Raw genomic sequence first — 23,144 nt, 5'->3', positions numbered from 1 at the left:
GGGAGAGATCACACTGGTCACGGTACTGGTAATGAGTGGGTCACATACTGGTTACTGTACTGGTAATGAGTGGGTCACATACTGGTCACTGTACTGGTAATGAGTGGGTCACATACTGGTCATGGTACTGGTAATGAGTGGGTCACATACTGGTTACTGTACTGGTAATGAGTGGGTCACATACTGGTCACTGTACTGGTAATGACCAGGTCACATACTGGTTACTGTACTGGTAATGAGTGGGTCACATACTGGTCACTGTACTGGTAATGACAAGGTCTCATACTGGTTACTGTACTGGTAATGACCAGGTCACATACTGGTTACTGTACTGGTAATGAGTGGGTCACATACTGGTTACTGTACTGGTAATGACCGGATCCCATACTGGTTACTGTACTGGTAAGGACCAGGGCATTAGATACTAGTTAACATGTAGCAGTCATTAGATACTAGTTAACATGTAGCAGTCATTAGATACTAGTTAACATGTAGCAGTCATTAGATACTAGTTAACATGTAGCAGTCATTAGGTACTAGTTAACATGTAGCAGTCATTAGAAACTAGTTAACATGTAGCAGTCATTAGATACTAGTTAACATGTAGCAGTCATTAGGTACTAGTTAACATGTAGCAGTCATTAGATACTAGTTAACATGTAGCAGAATCACCAGAAGCACCAGAACCATCAGGACCATCAGGACCATCAGGACCCACTCACCTGGAGGGCAGAGAGATGCAGGCTGCTGGCACCAGGGGGTCCAGGGGCTCCAAGGGGTCCAGACGGTCCGCTGGCCCCAGAGGGTCCCGGAGGTCCAGGGGATCCAGGAGGTCCAGGGGCTCCAAGGGGTCCAGGGGGTCCGCTGGCCCCAGGGGGTCCACTGGCCCCAGGGGGGTCAGTGAGGGCGGGGGGCTGAGGGGAGAGGCAGGGGGGCGAGGCGTCCCGGGGGCTGCCAGAGGTGACGCAGGCGTGGTCGCAGGCGGAGCGGGGCAGCAGGCTGAACCACTGGGGGCTCTGCTCCGTCAGGGCCCTGAACAGCTGCTCCTCCGCCGGGACCCCCGGGGGGGCGGCCGGCTCCAGCAGCGTGCTGAGCTTGGAGAAGGAGGACGGCTCCAGCAGGAAGAGATTCTGTGGGGGAGGGGCCTGCAGGAGGTCCGGAGGGGCGGGGCTAACGGCTGGCTCCTCCTCCTCCTCCTCCTTCACCTTTAACCCCGGAGGGCTTGACCCTCTCTCTCCCTCCTCGTTCAGCTCCACACACCCTGAGACACACACACACACACACACACACATCAACTACCACAATTATACTAACACAACAAACTGGACGAGACCAACATTGTAGACCGCACCCAGTAGACCCAGTAGCCTGAGGTCTCCCCCCTCACACCCAGTAGACCCAGTAGCCTGAGGTCTCCCCCCTCACACCCAGTAGCCCCAGCAGGTCCCCCAGTACCGTCTGCGGGCCCCGGGGCCTCCAGCAGCAGCCCTCCGCAGGGGGCCAGCAGCCAGTAGCGGCGGCGGTAGCGGTCCTGGCCGTACGGCGTGGAGCGCAGGGAGTGGGAGGAGTCAAACAGCTTCCTCCGGATCTGACTATGTTGCTATGGAGACACGCGGCAACACAGGGCGGGGTTAGGGCTTAGGATGGAGGTGACAGAGTGAGGAGAACTAGGACTGAGTGATGCAGAAACATTAAGAGTCTTTACTTTGGACAACTTCTCAATCTGTTTCTCCAGCTCCTCCACACTGGCGGTCTGGAGGCTGACGTCCTGCTGGAGGAGGAAACAAGCCTTAGGGAACAAGCCTTGGGGAACGTCACCCTACAAGTAGAGACCAAGCCTTTGGGAACAAGCCTTAGGGAACAAGCCTTAGGGAACAAGCCTTAGGGAACATCACTACATTAGGGACCAAGCCTTTGGGAACATCACTCTACATTAGGGACCAAGCCTTAGGGAACATCACTCTACATTAGGGACCAAGCCTTAGGGAACATCACTCTACATTAGGGACCAAGCCTTAGGGAACATCACTCTACATTAGGGACCAAGCCTTAGTGTCCCTCTTGGGGTACATTCCCTCTCTCGTCACCCACCTCTTCCTCACAGAGCTTCCTCCCCTTCCTCCCTCCTCCTCCTCTGCTCTCCTCCTCCTCGTCCTCCTCGTCGTCTCCCTGCTCCTCGCTGTCGTCGTCGTCGTCGTCCTCCTCCTCCTCACTGTCTCCTTCTCTCCTCCTGGGTCTCCGTCCGGCGGCCAGCCCCCCCGCCGCCGGCCCCTCCCCCTCCCCCTCCCCCGCCGCCGGCCCCTCCCCCTCCCCCGCTCCACCCTCCTTCCTGCCCGTCTGCCGGGCGTGGGCGCTCCGCAGCCTGGGGGACGTGACATCATGAGGGAAGTGAGCAACCGATATATCGGCATCGGCCGATGCTCGGCTGCTGCGTTCTCCGATAGTTTTTTCCCGGCACGATTTACAGGCAGTTCAATGAATTTTTCCTTCTTTGTATTGAGACTTGTAACATTTGTTATCATCATTGTGTCATTTTTATGATGTAAATTGAGGGAGCAAAAGCAGTATCGGCTCCAAATATCGGCTCAAGAAAATCGGCAGCCCGTATCGGTCATCGGCTAAGGCTGACGAAAATAAATCTGTATCGGCCCTAAAAAATCCATATCGGCTTTAGGTCCTACAGGTCCTACAGGTCTTTAGGTCCTACAGGTCCTACAGGTCTTTAGGTCCTACAGGTCTTTAGGTCCTACAGGTCCTACAGGTCTTTAGGTCCTACAGGTCATTAGGTCCTACAGGTCTTTAGGTCCTACAGGTCATTAGGTCCTACAGGTCTTTAGGTCCTACAGGTCTTTAGGTCCTACAGGTCTTTAGGTTCTACAGGTATTTAGGTCCTACAGGTCATTAGGTCCTACAGGTCTTTAGGTCCTACAGGTCATTAGGTCCTACAGGTCTTTAGGTCCTACAGGTCTTTAGGTCCTACAGGTCATTAGGTCATACAGGTCTTTAGGTCAGACAGGTCTTTAGGTCCTACAGGTCTTTAGGTCCTACAGGTCATTAGGTCCTACAGGTCTTTAGGTCCTACAGGTCATTAGGTCCTACAGGTCTTTAGGTCCTACAGGTCATTAGGTCCTACAGGTCCTATAGGTCTTTAGGTCCTACAGGTCTTTAGGTCCTACAGGTCATTAGGTCCTACAGGTCAGACAGGTCAGACAGGTCTTTAGGTCCTACAGGTCTTTAGGTCCTACAGGTCATTAGGTCCTACAGGTCCTACAGGTCTTTAGGTTCTACAGGTCTTTGTGTAGCCATGTGCCTACAGAGCTAACCAGAGAGCCGCCCAGACTCACTTGCGCAGCCGTCCTTCGACGCGCCACTGGTCCTTCCTCAGGCCGGTCATGGAGTCGATGGTTCTGTCGATCTCACTGAGAACCGAGGGAAGGACAGTTATACCATCAACAAAGATCCAGAGAAGAGCTCTGTGTCTTCACCAAGTCAGGGAGTGAGTGAGTGAGTGTAAGTGTGTGAGTGAGAGAGTGAGTAAGTGAGTGAGTGAGTAAGTGAGTGAATGCATGCGTGAATGCATGCGTGCATGCATGTGCATGCGTGTGCGTGCGGCCCACCTGACCACGGCCCTGCTGCAGCAGAGCTCGTTGACCAGGAAGGCCAGCAGGGCGGCCTTGTGGGTGGGGCGCAGGGCCCTGAAGGGCGTGGTCCTCAGGCTGAGGGCCAGCTCCGGCTGCTCCCCGTGGGCCTCCAGGAACATCTGCAGGACCTCCGACACGCTGTCCCCCGTCAGCCGCACACTGCTGAGGGGCTCCCCTAGCAGGGTCTTGGTCTGGGGGGGCGCTCAAATATAAAAGACTTATATTGTATCAACCATGTATCAACATATGTACACATGTTAAATCACCAATATACAATTTATAGTGCACATGTTAGGAGTGCATGCTCCAGAGTAGACGAGTGCACATATCATAGTGCACGTGTCATAGTGCACGTGTCATAGTGCACGTGGCAAAGTGCACAGCCTCACCCTGTGGCCGGCCGGGAGCCCGGGGTCGCGCATGGCGGCCGACAGCAGGCTGACGAGGAGGGAGGTGACGTGGGCGGCGGCGGGGCCCCGGTTCAGGAGCCCCTCCGTCAGCAGGCGGAGGGACGGCGGGGGGCCGGCCAGCCCCAGCACCCCAGAGAAGCTGTGCAGGAACTGAACCACCATCAGGAGGTCAGAGGGGCCGGTGCCGGGCAGGAGCGGGCCGGGGAGACGGGACAGCTCAGGGAGGCTCTGAGGAGAGGAGAGGTTAGGGACTGAGGAGAGGAGAGGTAAGGGACTGAGGAATAAAGCTCACATGGAACACACAAATAATAAATATAAAAGGCAGCACAAAGACAGCCAGAGCTACAACACACTCAAAGAGAAGCCAGGGTGGACAACTTTAGATTCAATATTCAACATTAATATTAAATAATTCATAAATTACATTATGAATATTAGGAACACTAACTAATTATATAGATGACCCTAACCCTATATGGGGATTTTATTCAATGTATAATTTAATTACCAGATCACATTCAATGGGTGATATTCTCAGGAAACCCTGAATGACACATCCATGTGTATTTGTATTTAATAGAACATGGCTGACATGGTTGAAGTCATTCCATCTTTGACCACTGGGTGGCAGTATGTGGACCTGTATGTTTCAGTGGTCCACTGGTACAGAAGGCCTCAACAGACAACCTGCACTAGTGATGAGGGGGACTATCAGTAGGGGACGCATTGGAGCAACTACAACTGTTAACAGATCTAAGGTCAGATCAACAGGGTTCTTCTGAGTGATGAACATAGTCTAGGACTACCTTATGGTCTGCTAGACAGAGTCGACTACCTTATGGTCTGTTAGACAGACTCTACTACCTTAAGGTCTGTTAGACAGAGTCGACTACCTTATGGTCTGTTAGACAGACTCTACTACCTTATGGTCTGTTAGACAGACTCTACTACCTTATGGTCTGTTAGACAGACTCTACTACCTTATGGTCTGTTAGACAGACTCTACTACCTTATGGTCTGTTAGACAGTCGACTACCTTATGGTAGACAAAGTCTACTACCTTATGGTGTGCTAGACAGACTCTACTACCTTATGGTAGACAGACTCTACTACCTTATGGTAGACAGACTCTACTACCTTATGGTCTGTTAGACAGACTCTACTACCTTATGGTCTGTTAGACAGTCGACTACCTTATGGTGTGCTAGACAGACTCTACTACCTTATGGTCTGTTAGACAGACTCTACTACCTTATGGTCTGTTAGACAGACTCTACTACCTTATGGTCTGTTAGACAGTCTACTACCTTATGGTAGACAGAGTCTACTACCTTATGGTCTGCTAGACAGACTCTACTACCTTATGGTAGACAGAGTCTACTACCTTATGGTCTGCTAGACTCTACTACCTTGTGGTCTGCGAGGCACATGTCTTCGTTGGGCTTCTTGAGCTCCTTGGCCTTCTCCAGCTCCAGCCTCCTCAGCTCCAGCCTCCTCTCCTTGTTCAGACGCTTCTCATCCTTCTTCTCCTGCTTCACACGCTCCCGCTCCTGCAGCCCGCACAGTCAACAGCGTGGGTGTGTGTGTGAGTGTGTGTGTGTGTGTGAGCGTGTGTGTGTGTGTGTATGCACGTGTGCGTGTGGGTCTTGAGTAGAGGATTATGGTGTTCTCAATTTGCACAATTTGAGACTTAAGGACTTGCCTAGAAATAATTGGAACATTTCCACAGCAAATTGCTTTGCTCAACCTTAAAGGTTGATTTAAAAAGAGGGGCTTGATGGAGCCAGCAGGGGGGGCCGTTTCTGAGGATTGACTCACCTCCACTTTCTTGCGAGCCTCCAACGCCTTCATGAGCATGAGATGCTGCCTGCGTCTCTCCCTCTCCTGGGGAGACAGACAAGCTCACTAAGACAGGTGCTGAAGACCACACACACACACACACACACACACGGGCACACACACACACACACACACACACACACACACACTCACGGGCACACACTCGTGGGCACACACTCGCGGGCACACACTCGTGGGCACACACACGGGCACACACACACACGCGCGTGCACGGTGGCGTGCGGAGCATGCGTCTAGTGAGGTTCAGAGGGGGTCTAGTGAGGTTCAGATGGGGTCTAGTGAGGTTCAGAGGGGGTCTAGTGAGGTTCAGAGGGGGTCTAGTGAGGTTCAGAGGACCGGGGGTCCCAGCCCAGTGTGGGGGGAGACCAGGGGTTCCAGAGTTAAAGAGAATGTCTCTCTTGTGAAATCTGGTCCATCATTGAAGTTAATAAACAATATTAACTAGAATAATGGAATAATAATACTGGAATAATGTGTAATAATGTAATAATAGTGTGTGTGGGTTTGGTACGTTATGAGTTTCAAATTGTCAAAGTGAGGAATTTTTGATAGGATTCAACCACTCTATTTCATCCTGGACAAACCAGAAAGGCTCAATGTTATATCAAAATACCGGAATTGTCCTTTAAGGCCTGTTTACGGTGTGTTTTAGCTGGGTTTTCGCCTGGAAGGCTCTATAGTAAGCTGGCACCCTATTGAACGAAGTTAAACTGAGAGAGCGTCGGTTCCGAAATAATAGCTTGCAGCAACATAACAAAAAAGAACTATGAACTAGTTCAGTTTTGGAACTGTGAACTTAGTTCAATATTTTGAATTATGAACTGAACTAGTTCATTTTTAAATTTGTGAACTGAACTTTGAACTAGTTCATGTAGAAAGTGAACTTTCCCAACACTGACGATGACCACCATTGATGCCAGCGCTAGGCTAGGTGTGATGCTATGATGACCACCATTGATGCCAGCGCTAGGCTAGGTGTAATTCTATGATGAGCAGCATTGATGCCAGCGCTAGGCTAGGTGTGATGCCATGAGGACCACCATTGGTGACAGCGTGCAGCGATGAAGATGAAGGGAGAAACAACATACCCATACCATATCTAGTCTATGCCTCTCCAATTCCTGGCAGAAAGAGAGGTCAAAGAATAACAGAGGAGAAAATGAGACAAAAAGTGAAATTTCAGTGAGAGAAAAACAAAATATCTAAAGCCCCAGCACAGCTGCCAGCTCTGGGGAAAAGAATATAGGCCAATAAAAAACAGAAGACTTCCAGAGTATTATATACTGCAATACTTGCAGTATTCAGGGGACAGGGGGGTACAGGTGTGTCTCTACCTGGGGGGGGTACAGGTGTGTCTCAACCTGGGGGGTACAGGTGTGTCTCTACCTGGGGGGGTACAGGTGTGTCTTCTACCTGGGGGGTACAGGTGTGTCTCTACCTGGGGGGGGTACAGGTGTGTCTCTACCTGGGGGGGGTACAGGTGTGTCTCTACCTGGGGGGTACAGGTGTGCCTCCTACCTGGTGCTTCAGTACCACGGCCTGCTGTCTCCGCACCTCCTTCTCCTGTGGAAATAGAAACACTTTACATATCACATCACATGCCCTCTCATTGGTTCAAACACACACACATGACACATGGATGGACATTACAATCACAGACAGGCAACCATGTTCTATACAGCTGATCTGATTGGCTACTGGGGGGGTGGTCGGAGTCCGGGTGAAAATGGAAGGCTACTCATTGGTTTCTCGCAGAGAGGCTGCTGGTGATGACACTGGTAGCCATGGTAACGGGTGTCTCCCGGGGCGGAGAGAGGCAGTGCCGGGACGACCTTACGACCGGGTGATGGGTGAACATGACATGGGGGGCTGGTCCCCGGTGAGGGGGAGCAGGGCTCTGGGGGTCCCCGCTCCACACTGACCTTGCTCCGTCTCTCAGCCTCCTCTACCTTGGCATTGGCCGCTTCCGCCTTCCTGTTCCTTCTCTCCTGTGCATGCAGAACAGGTCTTTAGGCTCAGCACACGAGGTGTGGAGCAGCGCCCAGCTCCCAGAGTCATCAAGGTAGGGTCTAGGCTCTGCACACTGCGCTCGTATCCTCACACTTCATGAATGTGTAATGATATAATGCCTCTCATTAATTGGAGTGAGTTGACTCATTTGATCTTGATTCATTCTCTTGATTACATAGTTTCATAAGAAGAGGAATAGAAACTTGACTTAAATAAACAGTTCATAATCAAACATAAAGGATAAACAGTTCATATTCAAACATAAAGGATAGACTGTTCATAATCACATGATTGATATTTCCCTGATTGATGGTGTTTTTTTAAACCAAACCATTGGGAGCCGTTTCCTCAAAGGTCCCACACAGCCAGTGGCGGAGCTGATAATGTCAAACTTAACATATTCTATAATTGTGCGGTTATGTCATTATTTCTATTTATTTCCTGATGCAGCGCAGTCAGAGGGGGGGCAGCAGGATGTGTGTGTGGGTTACCGTGGTAACCCCTAGCAGGATGTGTGTGTGGGTTACCGCGGTAACCCCTAGCAGGATGTGTGTGTGTTACTGTGGTGACCCCTAGCATGATGTGTGTGTGGACTACCGTGGTAACCCCTAGCAGGATGTGTGTGTGGGTTACTGTGGTGACCCCTAGCAGGATGTGTGTGTGGGTTACCGTGGTGACCCCTAGCAGGATGTGTGTGGGGGTTACCGTGGTGACCCCTAGCAGGACGTGTGTGTGATGTGGGTTACCGTGGTGACCCCTAGCAGGACGTGTGTATGGTGTGGTGTGGGTTACCGTGGGGACCCCTAGCAGGACGTGTGTATGGTGTGGTGTGGGTTACCGTGGGGACCCCTAGCAGGACGTGTGTGTAGGTTACTGCAGTAACGCCTAGCAGGACGGGTGTATGGTATCATGGGGGTTACCGTGGGTTACCCCTAGCTCCTGTTGGCCCCATGCCAATAACACTGCTTACAATCCAAGGGCACAACTATCTTAAATATTCTGTTGCCTATTGTTCAATTAAGCAATAGATCACGACAGGCCGTGGTATACGCTCATTATACCACAGTTAAGGGGCGTTGTCCGTCCCGACGCGCAGCGGAGGGGCGGCGACCCCCTTCACTGTGGTATAATGACCGTATATCACTGACTGAAGTGATCTATTGCTTTTATAAAACGGTTACGTAAATATGGCGAAATTAAAGTCATAGACACCCTCAATTTTGAAAAAGCTAGAAAGTCGGAAAAGCATTTTTTTTAACGAATACAGAAAAGTAGTCCCTCCTGGCTGCCGGCAAAGTGTACGGCGGTTGCTATGCAACACACTAGCGTCCTTCAGAGAGAAGGCTAGAGACGGTAGAGACGGTAGCTTGGTTCGCCGGCAATTTAGCAATTTAGAAGGCTAAATTGCCGGCGACCGTGTGCCTATTGCTTTACAGGCTTTTTTTAGGCTTCAGTGAACTATGCTATCGCTTTTATATATAAATAAACAACAGTTCAAGTTAGGCGCGGAGTGATACTGGACTCTGTAAACTGAACGGGCGTCATAGCTGTGTGTATACGCTCAATATACAACGGTTGGGAACCAATCAGATCGCTTGATTTAGGCCCCCCGTTTTATAATTAAGCAATAGATCACGACAGGCTGTGGAATGTGCTCATTATACCACAGTTAAGGGGTGTTGTCTGTCCCGACGCGCAGCGGAGGGACGGCGACCCCCTTAACTGTGGTCGTTATAGACACTCTCAATTTTGAAAAAACGAGGTCGGAAAAGCATTTTTTTGACGAATACAAAAAAGTAGTCCCTCCTGGCTGCCTGCAAAGTGTACGGCGGTTGCTATGCAACACACTGTAGCGTCCTTCAGAGAGAAGGCTAGAGACGGTAGCTCGGTTTGCCGGCAATGTAGCCTACTATCGAGCAGTTCACTCACAGTGTGCCATTGCTTTACAACATTTCCACCCTCTCCATCAATCAACATATTTTTAGGCTTCGGTGAACTATGCTATTGCTTTTATATATAAATAAACAACAGTTCAAGTTAGGCGCGGAGTGATACGGAACTCTAAACTGATTCAACGTCATAGCTGTGTGTATACGCTCATTATACAACAGTTAGGAACCAATCAGATCGCTTGATTTAAGCCGCCCGTTTTATAACAAATAATTAAATAACAATAAAGCATCAGTAACCAAGCAACCAAAGGTGCGTTACATAAGGTTGCCATCGGCTGTGGTGGTGTTCAGGAACCCTTTGAAGAGCACAGCTCTTCCTTCCAGGACCTACCTCCAGAATGTGCTGAGCACGCAGTTCCTTCTCCACCCGAATCTGCTGAACACGCTGCATCTTCTCCTGTGTGTGTGTGTGTGTGTGTGTGCAGAAGAGAAAAGGTAAGCATCTTTAATCTTTGCATTTTACAAGAGCATCAAACAGTGATCATACAGTTTATACACGTGCATTTTATATATACACATGTTTATATAATATACAAATTTTTATGTATTTTATGTATATCATGTATTATATATATACACATGCATATATATATATATATATATATATATATATATATATATATATATATATATATATATATATATATATATATATATATTAGTGCTGTCAAACGATTAAAATATTTAATCGTGATTTATCACATTAATGTCATAGTTAACTTGCGGTTAATCACAATTCATCGCACATTTTTATCAATTCTAAATGTCCCTTGATTTCTTTTTGTCCTGTAATTTTTTCTCCTTTTAATGCTCTTATCAACATGGAAAAATGGATTGGCTTGCTTTGTGCAAATGTTTTTTTTATTGAAAACAACATTGCCATATACTGTAGTGTTCAATTTCACACTACTCTCACTTGGAGCAGTCATTCACACTTGGAGCAAATAATCTCTCAAACAATGTAACACTGTCCATCAATAAAAGGGTTAGGTAATTATAATATTTACATTAACATTAATCTCGCGATAAAAAATATACGCCGTTAAAATGGGTTTGCGTTAACGCTGTTAATAACGCATTTAACTGACAGCACTAATATATATATATATATATATATATATATATATATATACACAGATGGTCAGACAGATGGTCACAGCATGAAAACAGACTTCCTGTCAAACAGGAAGTGAAAGTCTCACCTGCTGCTTCTGAATCTTCATCTGCTCCCTCCTCTTCCTCCTCTCCTCTCCAGCCAGGACCGCTGGAACACAAACCGGTTCCACCATGTTCACAAACCGGTTCCACCATGTTCACTGACTGGTTCCACCCTGTTCACTGACCGGTTCCACCGTGTTCACTGACCGGTTCCACCCTGTTCACTGACCGGTTCCACCCTGTTCACTGACCGGTTCCACCGTGTTCACTGACCGGTTCCACCCTGTTCACTGACCGGTTCCACCGTGTTCACTGACCGGTTCCACCCTGTTCACTGACCGGTTCCACCCTGTTCACTGACCGGTTCCACCGTGTTCACTGACCGGTTCCACCCTGTTCACTGACCGGTTCCACTGTGTTCACTGACTGGTTCCACTGTGTTCACTGACTGGTTCCACCCTGTTCACTGACTGGTTCCACTGTGTTCACTAACTGGTTCCACTGTGTTCACTAACTGGTTCCACTGTGTTCACTAACTGGTTCCACCGTGTTCACTGACTGGTTCCACTGTGTTCACTAACTGGTTCCACCCTGTTCACTGACCGGTTCCACCCTGTTCACTGACTGGTTCCACTGTGTTCACTAACTGGTTCCACTGTGTTCACTAACTGGTTCCACCGTGTTCACTGACTGGTTCCACCCTGTTCACTGACTGGTTCCACTGTGTTCACTAACTGGTTCCACCGTGTTCACTGACTGGTTCCACCCTGTTCACTGACTGGTTCCACTGTGTTCACTGACAGGTTCCACCCTGTTCACTGACTGGTTCCACTGTGTTCACTAACTGGTTCCACCGTGTTCACTGACTGGTTCCACTGTGTTCACTGACGGGTTCCTGATGTTGGGCTTTCCTCAGTGAGATGTGTGGGAGTGGTGATGGAACAACAGAACCTGGGCCTACCTTGCTGTCTCCGGGCCTCCTTGGCGGCCCGGGCCACTGCCTGCTTCTCCAGCTTCCTCATCACCTTGATCTGAGTGGCCTGCCGAGCGATCTCTGCAAAGGACAAGGGGTCAGAGGTCACAGGCTGCACCCCTAACCCATCACCAGCCTCCTGGGGTCAGAGGTCACAAGCTGCACCCCTAACCCATCACCAGCCTCCTGGGGTCAGAGGTCACAGGCTGCACCCCTAACCCCAGGTTCAGATCCTTGGTTCATTCTGCTTCTGGTTGGTTCTATAGGGTACCTTCTGTTGGTTCTATAGGATACCTTCTGGTTGGTTCTATAGGGTACCTTCTGGTTGGTTCTATAGGGTACCTTCTGGTTGGTTCTATAGGGTACCTTCTGGTTGGTTCTATGAGGCGTACCTTGGGCTTCTAGTTTGCGTAGGAGTTTAGCTCCGCTGGCGTCCTGGAGGTGGTTGTTTCCGTGGCGGGGGGGTGGCCCCTCCCTGCCGCCCCCCCCAGGCTGGGCCCCGGGCCCCGGGTCTGTCTGGCCCTGCCGACTCCGCCTCCCGTCCATGGCCACGATGCACGGAGCGACCTGCTCCTCTCCCAGCAGGAACCACTGGGAGCCCTGGGGCCAGGAGGAACACACTGACTGTTAGCCCTGGGGCCAGGAGGAACACACTGACTGTAAGCCCTGGGGCCAGGAGGAACACACTGACTGTAAGCCCTGGGGCCAGGAGGAACACACTGACTGTAAGCCCTGGGGCCAGGAGGAACACACTGACTCTAAAATCGGACTAAAGACTGAAGGCAGAACGTACCTGTGGTCCTTCCCTCACTTGGTAGAAGTCCCCCACTCTGATTTTGGTGCTGAAGCTAAAGTTGTCTCGTGTGATCTGTGTGATGGCGTTCCTGGAGAGGTACTAGAAGAGTAGAAGGAAACAGATGAGTCCCCATCATCAGAGTGCTGCAGTACAGTGTTGAAGTATCGTGGTGTTGAAACCAGACGAGGAGGTTCCCTACCTTCATGACATCTGGGTACTGCCGGAGCTTCTTGCCACAGGGGGCGTAGTAGGCCACCTCTCCCTGCAGCCGCCCCCCCACCGCCCGGATACGGGTCTCCCTCTGCCACCTGGAACACCAGTCAGACCCGGGGTCACACCCAGGGTCACACCCAGGGTCAGACCCAGGGTCACACCCAGGGTCACACCCAGGGTGAGACCCAGGGTGAGACCCAGAGTCACACCCAAGGTCACACCTGCTACCAGACGGCTCTGGGATGGATTATCGTATTGTGTCAACAAGTCAGATCAGGGGGTGGAGCTCCACGGGGCGACCGAGACCCTTTGGGTAGTTAGCATAAGCCACGGCCCTGTGTGGCCCTGTGATGCTGTGTCTACGTGAGAGTGGTCTTACCCGAACTGAAGAGGAACTCTGAGGACCTGCTCGTCAGTCACCCTCCTCCTCCTCCCTGGTCCTGGAGACAAACGGACACATGAAACACTCCTCTACGGCACGAGGGTACACCTGCCCGTTCCACTGGGCCACTCGTTCACCGTCTACTGAGAGATCAGACCTCATCAAACACACTATTATCATCTTATTATCATCAATGTTTGTGTTTCTTTGAATGATCCTGGTTCTATGACCGGAGCAGTATTAAAGTGTTCCATCACTTCATGGGCGACCAGGAGGAGAGGAGGAGGAGGAGGAGGAGGAGGTGGGGGGGCTGTAGGTCAGAGAGGTTAGTTACCAGGAGGAGGAGGAGGAGGTGGGGGGGCTGTAGGTCAGAGAGGTAAGTTACCAGGAGGAGGAGGAGGAGGAGGAGGTGGGGGGGCTGTAGGTCAGAGAGGTTAGTTACCAGGAGGAGGAGGAGGAGGTGGGGGGGCTGTAGGTCAGACAGGTTAGTTACCAGGAGGAGAGGAGGAGGAGGAGGAGGAGGAGGTGGGGGGGCTGTAGGTCAGAGAGGTTAGTTACCAGGAGCGGTGGATGAGGAGGAGGAGGTGGGGGGGCTGTAGGTCAGAGAAGTTAGTTACCAGGAGGAGAGGAGGAGGAGGAGGAGGAGGTGGGGGGGCTGTAGGTCAGAGAGGTTAGTTACCAGGAGGAGGAGGAGGAGGAGGAGGAGGTGGGGGGGCTGTAGGTCAGAGAAGTTAGTTACCAGGAGGAGAAGAGGAGGAGGAGGAGGAGGTGGGGGGGCTGTAGGTCAGAGAGGTTAGTTACCAGGAGGAGAGGAGGAGGAGGAGGAGGAGGTGGGGGGGCTGTAGGTCAGAGAGGTTAGTTACCAGGAGGAGGAGGAGGAGGAGGAGAAGGTGGGGGGGCTGTAGGTCAGAGAGGTTAGTTACCAGGAGGAGGAGGAGGAGGAGGAGGAGGAGGTGGGGGGGCTGTAGGTCAGAGAGGTTAGTTACCAGGAGGAGGAGGAGGAGGTGGGGGGGCTGTAAGTCAGAGAGGTTAGTTACAAGGAGGAGGAGGAGGTGGGGGGGCTGTAGGTCAGAGAGGTTAGTTACCAGGAGGAGGAGGAGGAGGAGGTGGGGGGGCTGTAGGTCTGAGAGGTTAGTTACCAGGAGCGGTGGAGGAGGTGGAGGAGGTGGGGGGGCTGTAGGTCAGAGCCCCAGCAGGGGGCCCCGGGGCTGGGCTCTCCAGGCCCCGGCGCAGCGGGTCGTGGGGGTTGATGAGCTGGAGGTTGAGGGGGGAGAAGCTGGAGGAGAGGCCGGAGGAGGAGGAGGGACAGAACAGGGAGTGGCTCAGTTTGGGAGGGGGTCTCTCCACGTCCGTCTCCGTCCCCCCCCGCTCCTTGGGGTCGTCCTCCGAGCCGTCCGAGTCGCTCTCCAGATTGCTGTCCGACTCTGGGGGGAGAGAGGGAGAGAGGAGGGAGAGAGGGGGAGGCAGGAGATGAATCTACACGGTCTGGTTAACATTCCTCTCGGAGCCATCGATGGTCCCGGCCCTTTAGAAGCAGCGCTTCAGAGTGCCTGGACCTGCAGTGACCTGCAGTGACCTGCAGTGACCTGCATGAGACTGAAGGTGGTGTGTGTATTAAAGCCACCAACAGGCTGAAGACGGTGTGTGTATTAACGCCACCGACAGGCTGAAGACGGTGTGTGTATTAAAGCCACAGACAGGCTGAAGGTGGTGTGTGTATTAAAGCCACCAACAGGCTGAAGACGGTGTGTGTATAAACCCACCTGACAGGCTGAGGACAGTGTGTGTATTAAAGCCACCAACAGGCTAAAGACGGGGTGTGTATTAAAGCCACCGACAGGCTGAAGACGGTGTGTGTATATTAAAGCCACCAACAGGCTGAAGACGGTGTGTGTATATTAAAGCCACCAACAGGCTGAAGACGGTGTGTGTATAAACCCACCTGACAGGCTTCCGTCCTCGTCCTCTTCGTCGTCCTCCTCCTCGTCCTCCCCCAGGGAGTCCTCAGAGTCCTTGCTGCTGGTGATGTCCGACTCCGTGCTCCTGAGTGCCGTATCCGTGGGAACCGAACGGCCGTCCCTCCTGGGCCCGTGGGCCACGGCGGACGAGGTGGGGGCTCTGGAGGAGGTGAGGGGGGTCCTCCGGGGCCCGGTGCAGAGGTTCACCGGCAGGGGGAGGGGCTCCGGCGGGCGGGGCCGGGTGATGAGGGCCAGGGGGGCATCCAGGGTGCCGTTGGTTAGCGGACTCAGGAACAGGTTGGTGTGGCTCCAGGGGGAGGGGGGCGGGGACGCAGGCCGCCCCCTCAGACCTCTGTTGGAGCCCAGGGAGGCCCGCCTGGAGGAGTCCTGGGGGAGAAAGGGCTGGACGGACAGGAAACAATCAAGCTGTTCATTATTCACGGCGCTGCGCTCGCAGTGCATGCTGGGACGGAGGTGTGATTCTGGGATTGGGCTCGGCTGAAAGGTTACTGAGGTGCTTTATAACTAGGCCTTTTTTAGACAATACTTATTTCCAATATTTGAGTGTTTTTCAGTGTTGTATCGACATTAGAGTATTTATCAATGAAGAACAGTGGAAGGTCATATTAAGAGTTAAACAGAAGTGTTTAAATCCAGCAAGGTAATTCCTAGTCTTGCCACACAAGCAGGCGAGATGGTCATTAGACATCTCCGGTGGATAGGCCTATGTCTCACCGTATTGACAGCAACAATGATGGTCAACAACGACATACATCCTCACATGCTAACAGAGCTGGACTGACATCTGCTTCAAACTAAATCAGCTGAAACAAGACCCTGCTGTATGTGAGCTGCACGTTAATCCCCCCATGGCTGGCCTCCTCACCTGCTGCAGGGTGAAGGCCTGGAGTGAGGCCTCGTGGGGGAAGGCTCCACGGCCCACCCTCGGGTGCTGGATGAGCTGGGTCTGAGTCCTGGCTCTGTGTGAGGGGGAGGTGGTGGGGGGCTGGGGGGAGGAGCAGGACGGGGGCGCTGGGGAGGAGGGGGCCGAGGGAGGCGTGGGTGACGAGGGGTGAGACAGGGTCGTGGGCGAGGAGGAGAGAGCCAAGTGCATCGGGGAGGAGCGGTGGGCAGACGGGGGTGTGGAAGAGGTCCAGGGGGGCCCGGCAGAGGTCTCTCTGTGGGGGGCCGGAACCATCGCTGGAGGCATGTGACCGGCGGTCAATCTGGTGGCCTGGATAACAGTGGTGTGCTGCGTCGCCTCCTCCTGCTCCTGCTCCTGCTCCCTGGTCCGGGGGAAGAGCCCTGCGGTGGCCTGGGAAGAAGACTGGGGTAGGAAGGAGGAAGAAGACCTCTTCCTGCCACGCGTCTCCTCTCCTTCAGACGCCCTCTTCCTCTTCTTCTCCGGGGTGGGCCCCTGAGCGGCGGAGGGCCCCTGAGCGGGGGTGGGCCCCCGATGGGGGTGCTGAGGAAGAGGAGGACAGGGGGTCATCTCAGCTCTCTCTAACAGCCTCCCCGCAGCAGGGGGCCTGTCCACTACCAGCACGCACACACACGCACGCACGCACGCACGCACGCACGCACGCACGCACGCACGCACGCACGCACGCACGCACGCACGCACGCACGCACGCACGCACGCACGCACGCACGCACGCACGCACGCACGCACGCACGCACGCACGCACGCACGCACACACACACACACACACACCTTCAGCTTCCCTCGACCGTCCTCTGAGTCGTCGCTGTCGCTGGACAGCTCCTCGTCCTCTTCCTCATCGTCTTCGTCGTCCAGATCACTGCTGCTCACTCCGTCGTCACTGGAGCTGTCCGAGGAAGAAGCCGATTGGCTGCCGCTGATGCTGCCGCACTGTGGCGGGCCTGGGCTCGGCGTCTGAGAGAAACCACAGGGGTCAGGCTCTGAGGAGGCCTGAGGGACCGGGGGGGGGTGGAGGAGGAGGAGCACATAGTGACCTGCTCTCTCTGCTGCGGGGCCCCCTGGCTGCTCCTGGCCGCCCTGCTCTTCTCCAGGGCGGGGGGCTGGTGGGCTGGGGCCCGGTGGGCGGGGGCCCGCTGAGGGGCCCTGTTCCCAGCCGGGGGGGAGCGGACCACCCCCCCGTTCACGGCCCTCCTGACTCCTGGAGAACAGGAGACAGGAGGAGCGTTATCCCCAAACAAACAACAAGAGTTACATTTCAAAAAATGATTACAATGTCATTCAGTCAGCTGTGCGGTTTTAACGGTATAATACAAAAAGAAGCCAACACCTGCTGGTAGGCGGCTTTATGTCTCTGTATTCCCCCTGGGGGGCAATTATACAATTTACTACTGTCTGAAGGACACCAAGTGGAGCTCCAGGCTAGGCCTGTAGCGTACCTTTAGCATGGTCCCAGGAGCTCCACGCTAGGCCTGTAGCATACCATTAGCATGGCTCCAGGCTACGTACCTTTAGCATGGCTCCAGGCTACGTACCCTTAGCAACAGCGGTGGCGGGGCGGCCGTTGGGGGCGGGGCCGAGCTGGAAGGAGTGGTGGTTGTGGAAGGGGGGGGCGAACAGGGGGGGCAGCCCCAGGAGGGGGTGGAAGAGGGCGCTGAGGCCGCGGGTCTCCGAGGCCCGCCACCAGTCTGAGGACGACAACACACCTGGGTCACCACCACGGACGGTGTGGTGGGTCTGGCCCATAACGCTGCACTCTCATCTGTGGTCTCATGTTTGCTGTTTGCCTTTGAACCCCAAAGCTCGTGCAGAGGAATGTTCCAGAGCCTCCTCTCATCTCTGTGTTCCCAGACGTGAGAGGATAGTAAACTCAGAACAGATTCCCTGTGACCCGCCGCTCGCTGGGCCCTCGTGAGGCGTGAACAACACAGCAGCTCAGGAGGACATCTGCTCTCTGAAATCACGTCTCTCTTTCTCTCCTTAAGTCCTAGAGTGCGCTGAGCACCGTTTGTACCACGCAGAGTGCTACAGTCAGAGCTGTACCCAGCTGACTATTTCGGAGCTCTGATACTGTATCAAAGCTCTGATACGGTCAGGAGGATACAGTCAGCGGAGGCAGTGCTCTGACATCCATCTGGATGACAGCCGGCCTTCTTCTCCGGCTCCTGATCCAGAGCCCCAGGAGAAGGCCACCGTGTGAGGCTGTACTAGGTGGGGTACTGGACCACAGACCAGCCTCAGGCCCCCCCTGGGTGACCGTGCTCATTGAGCCCTGGGCAGTTATGGTGTGTTCTAGATGCCTCGGACACCAGCCTTCCGAGTTTCACTTGTGACGTAATTTCCTGTCTCGTAGCACTACAGCGTTCCCGTTCGTCTTTGTGATCGTGTCATGTCATTGGCTAGTCATTGTTATTGTTAGCTACATTAGCCTCTTTAGCAAACCAGCTCGAAAACGGACAACACAACTTTACATTGTATTGCACGCACAGCAAGACCATGCAATGTATACATTGGTGACCGGAATAAAGTAGCAATGTAAGAGAGCATTTAAAATCAACATTAAAATGACCACCGTGTTACAAATACAAAGAAAATAAATCTCTTCACGGGCGCAGCCATTTTTGTTGAGCGCGTCATCACTGAGCTCGGTCTACTCTCAGAATTCCGAGAGGGCGGGACCAAAAGGGGGCATGCCTCCGAGAAATGCCGCAAGAAAGCTGGGAGATTTCCCCACTTGGACCTCGGAAGGCTGGTGTCCGAGGCATCTGGAACGCACCATTAGCTCAAACACAGGATGGTATCAATACCTGAGGATGTGGCTCATCCTGAGGAACCAGGGAACAAAGAAAGCACCACGTCAGATGCGTGTGCGTGTCTCACCTGGGAAGGCCCCCAGCTGGGGATGGGCCCCCAGGGCAGCGGACACGCCAAGAGTCCCCAGGCCTCCGAACTCGGAGCGTCCGGAGCCGGCGGCGGCAGCGAACAGGCCGAAGGCGGGGTGGCCGAGGAGCGGGAAGGCGCCGGAGAGCCCGGACAGGTTGAAGGGTTGGTCGGCCATCTGGAACAAAGGACCTGGAGGAGGAAGAATTATACATTCACATTCAATTATTCATTTCACAAGCACCTTAAAACATCCTGAATGTACCATTTGCACTAAACATATTTATCTGTATTATTTATCTGACAACACTACTGTGCCACTGCGTTTACCTCAGCTGCTATTCCTATTTATCTGTATTATTTATCTACATTTTTTATCCTTATTTGCTATCTGTATATTTTATATTTGATCTTTTAGTTTATATAGATGTTTTACCTTTCTTATATATTTATAATGTGTTTGTGAATCGCACCGTCTGGATTGTACCATGTGCAATGACAATAAAGAGAATCTGATTCTGATTCTAATTGGTTAGTGGAGCTTTAGATCTGAGGCCTCAGGGAGTCTCAAGAAGATCAGGGAGTCAGGAATAAGGAGACTTACGCTTTGGACTAACTCCAGACATTCAGGAAAATGTAGAATAAAGATGGTGTAAAATGTTTAATAAATAAAGTGTCAATGATAAGAAACATACATGAATAGTGTGGTGTTGAGGAGGATGGATCTGATCATTCCAGTGCCCATAAAGCAGCCACACACAGCTCCTGGGCTGTACGGTGGTGAGATAAAACAAGCTGTCTGAGACATGTTGTCTGGGAATGAGCGCGAGCAACAGAAGAGTTTCACTGTCAGCGCTAGACTAATGCATTCCCCTCCCGGCGAGGCAGCCGGTGACACAACATATATCAGACACACAAAAACTTTCACAAACAGCTTGTCTAAGCAGTTCTGCTTTGACGCATGTGTGTCAGGTGATTCACAGTGCCACAAAACCTGGCGTCTTGAAAGATGAATCACTGCTCCGTTAAATATCCAGACCGTCCCTAAAGTTGAGTGGTGAGTGAGGAACAGGGAGGAGGGCTGTTGGTAGGATGAGGTTAGAGGCCGTGTTGAGGTGGCCTGTTGGTAGGATGAGGTTAGAGGCCGTGTTGAGGTGGGCTGTTGGTAGGATGAAGTTAGAGGCCGTGTTGAAGTGGCCTGTTGGTAGGATGAGGTTAGAGGCCGTGTTGAGGTGGGCTGTTGGTAGGATGAGGTTAGAGGCCGTGTTGAGGTGGGCTGTTGGTAGGATGAGGTTAGAGGCCGTGTTGAGATGGGCCCCCTCACGTCCTGCTGCATGAGCCTCAGCTTGTGGTCCGTCTCAAGACCAATTAAAGCAAGGGACCTCACCTCTTAATGAGGACAGCACTAGAGCCATGATCAGAATTATGTAAGGGATAATGTATAGATAATGACCGGCTTATTACACAGCTATCCTCCTTATTACACGGCTACTTGCCAAAACGAAAAAATAACTTCACACATTGTGTCTTTTAACAATTTATTTGTTACCAGCATTCATAGTGTTGATCAGCAGAGAAATAGTCCACCAAAGACGTTGACGTCGCTTAGCAACTGAATCCGCTGCGGTTGATAAGTTAGCAGACTACTTGCGGAGTGATACGAAAGACGTGAAAAAATCCACTTTCCTTGAAAGTGGTCATTATTGAAAAATAATTGAACGCCGGAAGTCGGGAAGGCCCATGCAAGTGAACAGAGCGTTCCACATCATTGAGAAGAGCCGTGTTCTAAAGCTGTTTATAAAATGGGTGGCTTAAATCAAGCGATCTGATTGGTTCCCAACTGTATATTGAGCATATACACACAGCTATGACGCCCATTCAGTTTACAGAGTTCAGTATCACTCCACGCCTAACTTGAACTGTTGTTTATTTATATATAAAAGCAATAGCATAGTTCACTGAAGCCTAAAAACATGTTGATTGCTGGAGAGGGTGGAAATGTTGTAAAGCAATAGGCACACAGTGAGTGAACTCCATAGTAGGCTAAATTGCCGGCGAACCAAGCTACCGTCTCTAGCCTAGCCTTCTCTCTGAAGGACGCTACAGGGTGTTGCATAGCAACCGGCGTACACTTTGCAGGCAGCCAGGAGGGACTACTGTTTTATATTCGTTAAAAAGAAAAGCTTTTCCGACTTTGTCGCTTTCTCAAAATTGACGGTGTCTATGACTTTCATTTCGCCATACTTACATAACCGTTTTATAAAAGCAATAGATCACTTCAGTCAGTGGTATACGGTCATTATACCACAGTTAAGGGGGTCGCCAACGCCAACGACAACGCCCCTTAACTGTGGTATAATGACCGTATACCACAGCCTGTCGTGATCTATTGCTTAATTATTACATGGCTCTTCTCAATGCTGTGGAATGCTCCGTTCACTTGCATTGGTGAACGGAGCGATAGAACGTCACCGGTCATTATCGGGAAATAAGCCCCGACAGGGCAAAGCAAGACGTCAACGCCTTTGGCGGACTATTTCTCTGCTGATCAACACTACGAATGCTGGTAACAAATAAATTGTAAAAAGACACACCGTGTGAAGTAATTTTTTTGTTTTGGCAAGTAACCATGTAATAAGTGGGATAATGTATAGAACTTCGCTGGTCATTATTGGGAAATAAGCCTCTTCAGGGCAAAGCAAGACACCTCCGCTACACGTCCGGTTCGCCCTGTCTGGGCTTATTTCCCGATAATGACCGGCATTCTATACATTATCCCTTACATAATGACTGCTGTAGTCATACTGCAAATGGATCTCATGGTGTCCAACATCTACCCACATGCTTCTATCAACTAAATAACGGCAGACAGAAACTCCTCAAGCCTAAGTTCTTCATTCTATGATGACTTCAGAAGCTCTTTGTGTTTGGCTCTCCCCCTGATCCTCCAGCTGTCCCTCTGACTCCACCTTCACTCCACAGATGTTTTCAATTGCAGCTGGATACTTATTTTCGTGTATTTTTTTGGAGAGAAATGCTGAATAGATGCATCATGTTTTCGAACTCAAAAATAATCGTTTAGATAATCGTGATTTTAATATTGACCAAAATAATCATGATTATGATTTTTTTTCCATAATCGAGCAGCCCTACTCCCAGCTCCAGCACAGGTACAGGAAAGCTTTAGAGAATCTACGGGTTCCGAAGGAGCTGCAGTGACACTGAGGTTCTGAGGGCTGCAGTGACACTGAGGTTCTGAAGGAGCTGCAGTGACACTGAGGTTCTGAAGGAGCTGCAGTGACACTGAGGTTCTGAGGGCTGCAGTGACACTGAGGTGCCGCTCTGCTTTCACCACTCAGCGCTCAGTCCACAATAAATTAAATGATCTGGAGAATCTCGCTGCACGTTTGGTGTATGGGGGTCTGAGGAATGAATAATTCAGGAGGATGTCTCCAGTGTGTTCCTCATTGTAACAGCATGACAAAAAAAACACCACTTCTTTCTTTTTGAAGCATTTCTTATCATCCCCCCTTTTCAAACCCTCCCCCAATTCACAGTGTGAACATTTGCATGTTATTTCCCGGTCAGGGGCGGGCTGACAGCTTAGGCGTCACTACTGCATAATAGCTTTGACCACAATTAGTATGCAGCAGAAACACGAGGATGTCCGCACAGCTCGGCGCCATGGCAGATGCCTCCGAGCCGGCGGGCTAAACTGGAGCTAAAGGCTGTCAGCCCGCCGCCGCTGCCGCCACACTCTTAATCGTTGGCACTCATTAATTCAGCAGCTTTCCCACTCCGACCGAAACTGTCGGAGAAAGTGTGAAGCCGGGCTGGGAGAGGGTGCTGGGGCACCTTAATGCGCCGATCTTAATTACACCTGGGTGAAAAAACATCTGCCGGAGCGTGAGCGGAATAATGAAACGTAACGACCTGGAAGTGAATCAGGCCTCAGGAATAATGAGGTGAGC

The 23,144-nt window shown here is 51.7% G+C and overlaps 1 protein-coding gene across 1 annotated transcript in view; it reads right to left on the bottom strand.

Moving 5' to 3' along the window:
* Positions 1-23,144, bottom strand: part of baz2bb (bromodomain adjacent to zinc finger domain, 2Bb) — a 51,754-nt gene that overhangs the window by 8,136 nt on the left and 20,474 nt on the right. Inside the window, exons 4-30 of the mRNA XM_084478245.1 lie at positions 19,174-19,365; positions 17,829-17,981; positions 17,331-17,494; positions 17,068-17,250; positions 16,240-16,818; positions 15,338-15,740; positions 14,535-14,819; positions 13,393-13,453; positions 13,000-13,108; positions 12,798-12,899; positions 12,397-12,604; positions 11,993-12,085; positions 11,076-11,137; positions 10,205-10,270; positions 7,834-7,899; positions 7,430-7,474; positions 7,000-7,032; positions 5,870-5,935; positions 5,461-5,601; positions 4,031-4,279; positions 3,618-3,832; positions 3,345-3,419; positions 2,317-2,362; positions 2,092-2,199; positions 1,706-1,771; positions 1,456-1,600; positions 723-1,261 (exon numbers count right to left, since the gene is read on the bottom strand). Coding sequence (XP_084334371.1) covers positions 723-1,261; positions 1,456-1,600; positions 1,706-1,771; positions 2,092-2,199; positions 2,317-2,362; positions 3,345-3,419; positions 3,618-3,832; positions 4,031-4,279; positions 5,461-5,601; positions 5,870-5,935; positions 7,000-7,032; positions 7,430-7,474; positions 7,834-7,899; positions 10,205-10,270; positions 11,076-11,137; positions 11,993-12,085; positions 12,397-12,604; positions 12,798-12,899; positions 13,000-13,108; positions 13,393-13,453; positions 14,535-14,819; positions 15,338-15,740; positions 16,240-16,818; positions 17,068-17,250; positions 17,331-17,494; positions 17,829-17,981; positions 19,174-19,365 — 4,454 coding nt within the window. The remainder of the gene's footprint in view (positions 1-722; positions 1,262-1,455; positions 1,601-1,705; positions 1,772-2,091; positions 2,200-2,316; positions 2,363-3,344; positions 3,420-3,617; positions 3,833-4,030; positions 4,280-5,460; positions 5,602-5,869; positions 5,936-6,999; positions 7,033-7,429; positions 7,475-7,833; positions 7,900-10,204; positions 10,271-11,075; positions 11,138-11,992; positions 12,086-12,396; positions 12,605-12,797; positions 12,900-12,999; positions 13,109-13,392; positions 13,454-14,534; positions 14,820-15,337; positions 15,741-16,239; positions 16,819-17,067; positions 17,251-17,330; positions 17,495-17,828; positions 17,982-19,173; positions 19,366-23,144) is intronic.

This window comes from Micromesistius poutassou (assembly GCF_964030765.1).
Source record: "Micromesistius poutassou genome assembly, chromosome: 14".
NCBI classification, from domain to species: Eukaryota; Metazoa; Chordata; class Actinopteri; order Gadiformes; family Gadidae; genus Micromesistius; species Micromesistius poutassou.
Note: the sequence above shows the minus strand (reverse complement) of the source record. Positions and strands in the feature narration are given on the sequence as shown.